This window comes from Rhincodon typus, chromosome 43 (genome assembly GCF_021869965.1).
Source record: "Rhincodon typus isolate 14 chromosome 43, sRhiTyp1.1, whole genome shotgun sequence".
In the NCBI taxonomy this organism is placed as follows: domain Eukaryota; kingdom Metazoa; phylum Chordata; class Chondrichthyes; order Orectolobiformes; family Rhincodontidae; genus Rhincodon; species Rhincodon typus.
The window spans coordinates 7,552,610-7,555,883 of record NC_063374.1 but is presented as its reverse complement, the minus strand read 5'-3'; the positions used below and the strand labels follow the sequence as shown (position 1 = coordinate 7,555,883).

Genomic DNA, 3,274 nt, shown 5'->3' with positions numbered 1-3,274 from the left:
GTGTGTATCGGTCAGTGTCAAACGGTGTGTATCGGTCAGTGCCCAACTGTGTGTATCGGTCAGTGCCCAACGGTGTGTATCGGTCAGTGCCAAACCATGAGTATTACTCAGTGCCAAGCCATGAACATTGGTCAGTGTCAAACTGAGGGCATCAGTCAGTGCCAGACCACAGCCCACTACCGTATCGGTCAGTGTGTAACCATGGGCATTGGTTAGTGCCCAACAGCAGAATAGGTCAGTGCCAACCCACGGGCATCATCCCATCGGTCAGTACCCACTGGTTGGGTAATCAATCAGCATTCCAGAGGGTAGGTCAGGCGATCGACTTGTTCCTGGTTTATTCTGGTGCAGTGGACAGAGACAGTTTCTCGTATTGAGGTAAGGGCTCCCCCCCGCCTCCGCCATATTCGTGCCTCTCTGTGAAGCAGACGGTTTAATACACAGCCCTTTGTGGATCCTGACCGAACGTCTGGTGATTTTCCCCCAAACAGATTTCCAACACAAGCTCACAGTCCAGGCCTCTCCTGTTCTTAACAAGAAGAAGGATTTTCTCGAAGTAGACTCCAGCTCGCCAAACATCTCACCGTTTGTACCTCGGCTGAGGGCGATTCAGTGTAAGTTATGCTCAGAGCAAATCCCAGGGTTCGGAACAGAATGACAGCTGTGTCTCCTCAACCCTCTCACTTGCGCGACCTCCGCTCGGCTCTCTCTCCCTCTCGCCATCTGTTGCTCTGAAGCACTCGCTCCTGCCTCTCCCATTCGTCTCTCCCCCCATTCACTGCCCCCTGCCACAACGTCTCTCGCTCTCCCGTTCCGCTGTTAATATTCCCCTTTCCCTCATTCTCCTGCAGTGATTCCCAACCAGCTCAATGGGGCTTGGAACCGTGGTCCGGCCTGGGGCTCTGAAAATTCCGACGGGGAAGACGGCGGGAAAGGAGAGAGGAGACCAGGACGCATCTGGGGAAACCACTCAACCAAACCCTGGGAAGTCACGGCTGACGGAAGGTGGGAATTCTCTGTGGGCAAACCATTGGGAATGAAGTGGGAAAACTGCAGGAGGAGAACCTGAAGGGTAGGAGCAGCGTTGGGCTAAAGTCGATGACACGCTGAAATCTGTTGATGCATGTCATTGGCAATGAGGTTGTCACATCAACGCAATGGCAGGAACCATTATTTCTATCCAACCCACTGCTGTCCCTGTCCTGGGAGTATTTGATGGGGGGACAGTGTAGAGGGAGCTTTACTCTATATCTAACCCTGTGCTGTCCCTGTCCTGGGAGTGTTTGATGGGGGGACAGTGTAGAGGGAGCTTTACTCTGTATCTAACCCTGTGCTGTCTCTGCCCTGGGAGTGTTTGATGGGGACAGTATAGAGGGAGCTTTACTCTGTATCTAACCCCGTGCTGTCCCTGTCCTGGGGAGTGTTTGATGGGGGACAGTGTAGAGGGAGCTTTACTTACATTTTAAACAAGTAGGGGGAGCTTCTCTCTCTAACGTACCAGAACTGGACAGAAAATCTCCCAGTTAGGTGGCCAGGGTGGGGGCTTGTTGCTAGTGTCAGACCAGCCCAACTTGGCCAATCTTTTGGACATTGGGGTGACCATCACCTGTAATGACGCAGCCTCACATCGTAGCTTCAGCTAGCAAGCTTGGATGCGGCATTGCCGGCTGTGTCTTGGTCGGGTTTTTGCGGTGTTGGGCCTAACCAACAGTTTCTGATCCACAGGCTGTGTTCCCGCCTGGAGACGTGGAATACCGAGACAGTGGACGAAGGATCAGCTCACTCCTTGCCGATCTTGATCACGGACACTATCTCTGGTACGTCGAGCCTGCGCCAGCTCTACCCTCCGTGGGATCAGGGTGGGTGGGCACTCATTTATATCTCTCCCCCCTTTCCCAACCCAATGCACCCTCCTGCTGTGTCCGAGCTTCACATCTGCAGTGGGGACAGACATCCCAGGAGGCTTTAGAAGGAGCTTAGCGAAGGAAGGGGCTCACGACGGTAGCCCCCCCACTGTCGGAGCTTGGGTGGGAGAGGCGTCTGGTCAGCTCTCTGTCTTACCGCACGGTCTCCCCAAAGGGGGTTCTGGGAGGAGATGGGGTGCTGACAAAACTGAGACATCACCTGAACAAGAGCCAAGAATAGTCAGAACTCGGGGCAGGTTGAAGGGGCGAGGGCAGCAGGGTTTTGGGTGAGTTTGGGGGTTGATGGTTTTTGGGAAAGAGAGGACCTTTATTGGTCAGTGCGTTGAGTATGTTGCGGCTGTACAGGACATTGGTTAGGCCACTTTTGGGAAAAATGCATGCAGTTCCGGTCTCCCTGCTGTAGGAAAGATGTTATGAAACTTGAAAGGGTTCAGAAGAGATTTACAAGGATGTTGGAGAGTTTGAGCTAAAGGGAGAGGCTGAATAGCCTGGGGCTATTTTCCCTGGAGCGTCAGAGGCTGAGGGGGTGACCCTTTCGAGGTTTACAAATTCATGAGGGGCATGGATATGATGAATAGCTAAGGTCTTTTCCCCAGGGTAGGGGAGTCCAAAACTAGAGGGGCATAGGTTTAAGGTGAGAGGGGAAAGATTTAAAAGGGACCTGAGGGGTAGTTTTTTTCACACAGAGGGTGGTGCGTGTGTGGAATGAGCTGCCAGAGGAAGCGGTGGAGGCTGGTACAATTACAACATTTAAAAGGCATTTGGATGGGTACATGAATAGGAAGGGTTTAGAGGAATATGGGCCAAATGATGGCAACTGGGACTAGATTAGTTTAGGATGTGTGGTCAGCATGGACAAGTTGGACTGAAAGGTCTGTTTCCGTGCTGTACATCTCTATGACTCCATGAGAGGTCAGGGATGTGCTGATATTAACCGTGAGAGGAGCCAACGTTTTGTTACTCAAGTCAAACCTAACTCTTACAGACGTACAGCAGAGAAACAGGCCCCAGCATTGGGTCGTGGAATGGGCCATTGTATCTGAGCGTCTGCCTCTCTTTCATGTTTATGTCTGCACTCAGGAGCACACAGTGCTCACAGGCACAGTCCAAATCTTGAGAGATCGGTGGGCATCAGAGGAGACTGGAATGCAACATCAGCATGGACAGTACTGCTTTAATTTAGCAAGTTTCAGTTTCATTATACAAGTTTCTGTTCGACAGTAATTTGTGCTGTTTGATACAGTGCCCCAGGAGGGGCTGTTTAACACTTCTTAAAAAATTTTTGTTTAAAAGAGTAGAGGAAGCTTTACTCTGTATCTAACCCCGTGCTGTCCCTGTCCTGGGAGTGT

The 3,274-nt window shown here is 51.6% G+C and overlaps 1 protein-coding gene across 1 annotated transcript in view; it reads left to right on the top strand.

Annotated features, from left to right (window-relative positions):
* The window catches only part of LOC125487682 (mitogen-activated protein kinase kinase kinase 11-like), a 6,489-nt gene extending 4,505 nt beyond the window's left edge, over positions 1–1,984 (top strand). Inside the window, exons 5-7 of the mRNA XM_048619745.1 lie at positions 492–614; positions 852–1,005; positions 1,726–1,984. Coding sequence (XP_048475702.1) covers positions 492–614; positions 852–1,005; positions 1,726–1,969 — 521 coding nt within the window. The 3' untranslated portion in view covers positions 1,970–1,984. The remainder of the gene's footprint in view (positions 1–491; positions 615–851; positions 1,006–1,725) is intronic.
* The last annotated feature ends 1,290 nt before the right edge of the window (positions 1,985–3,274 follow it).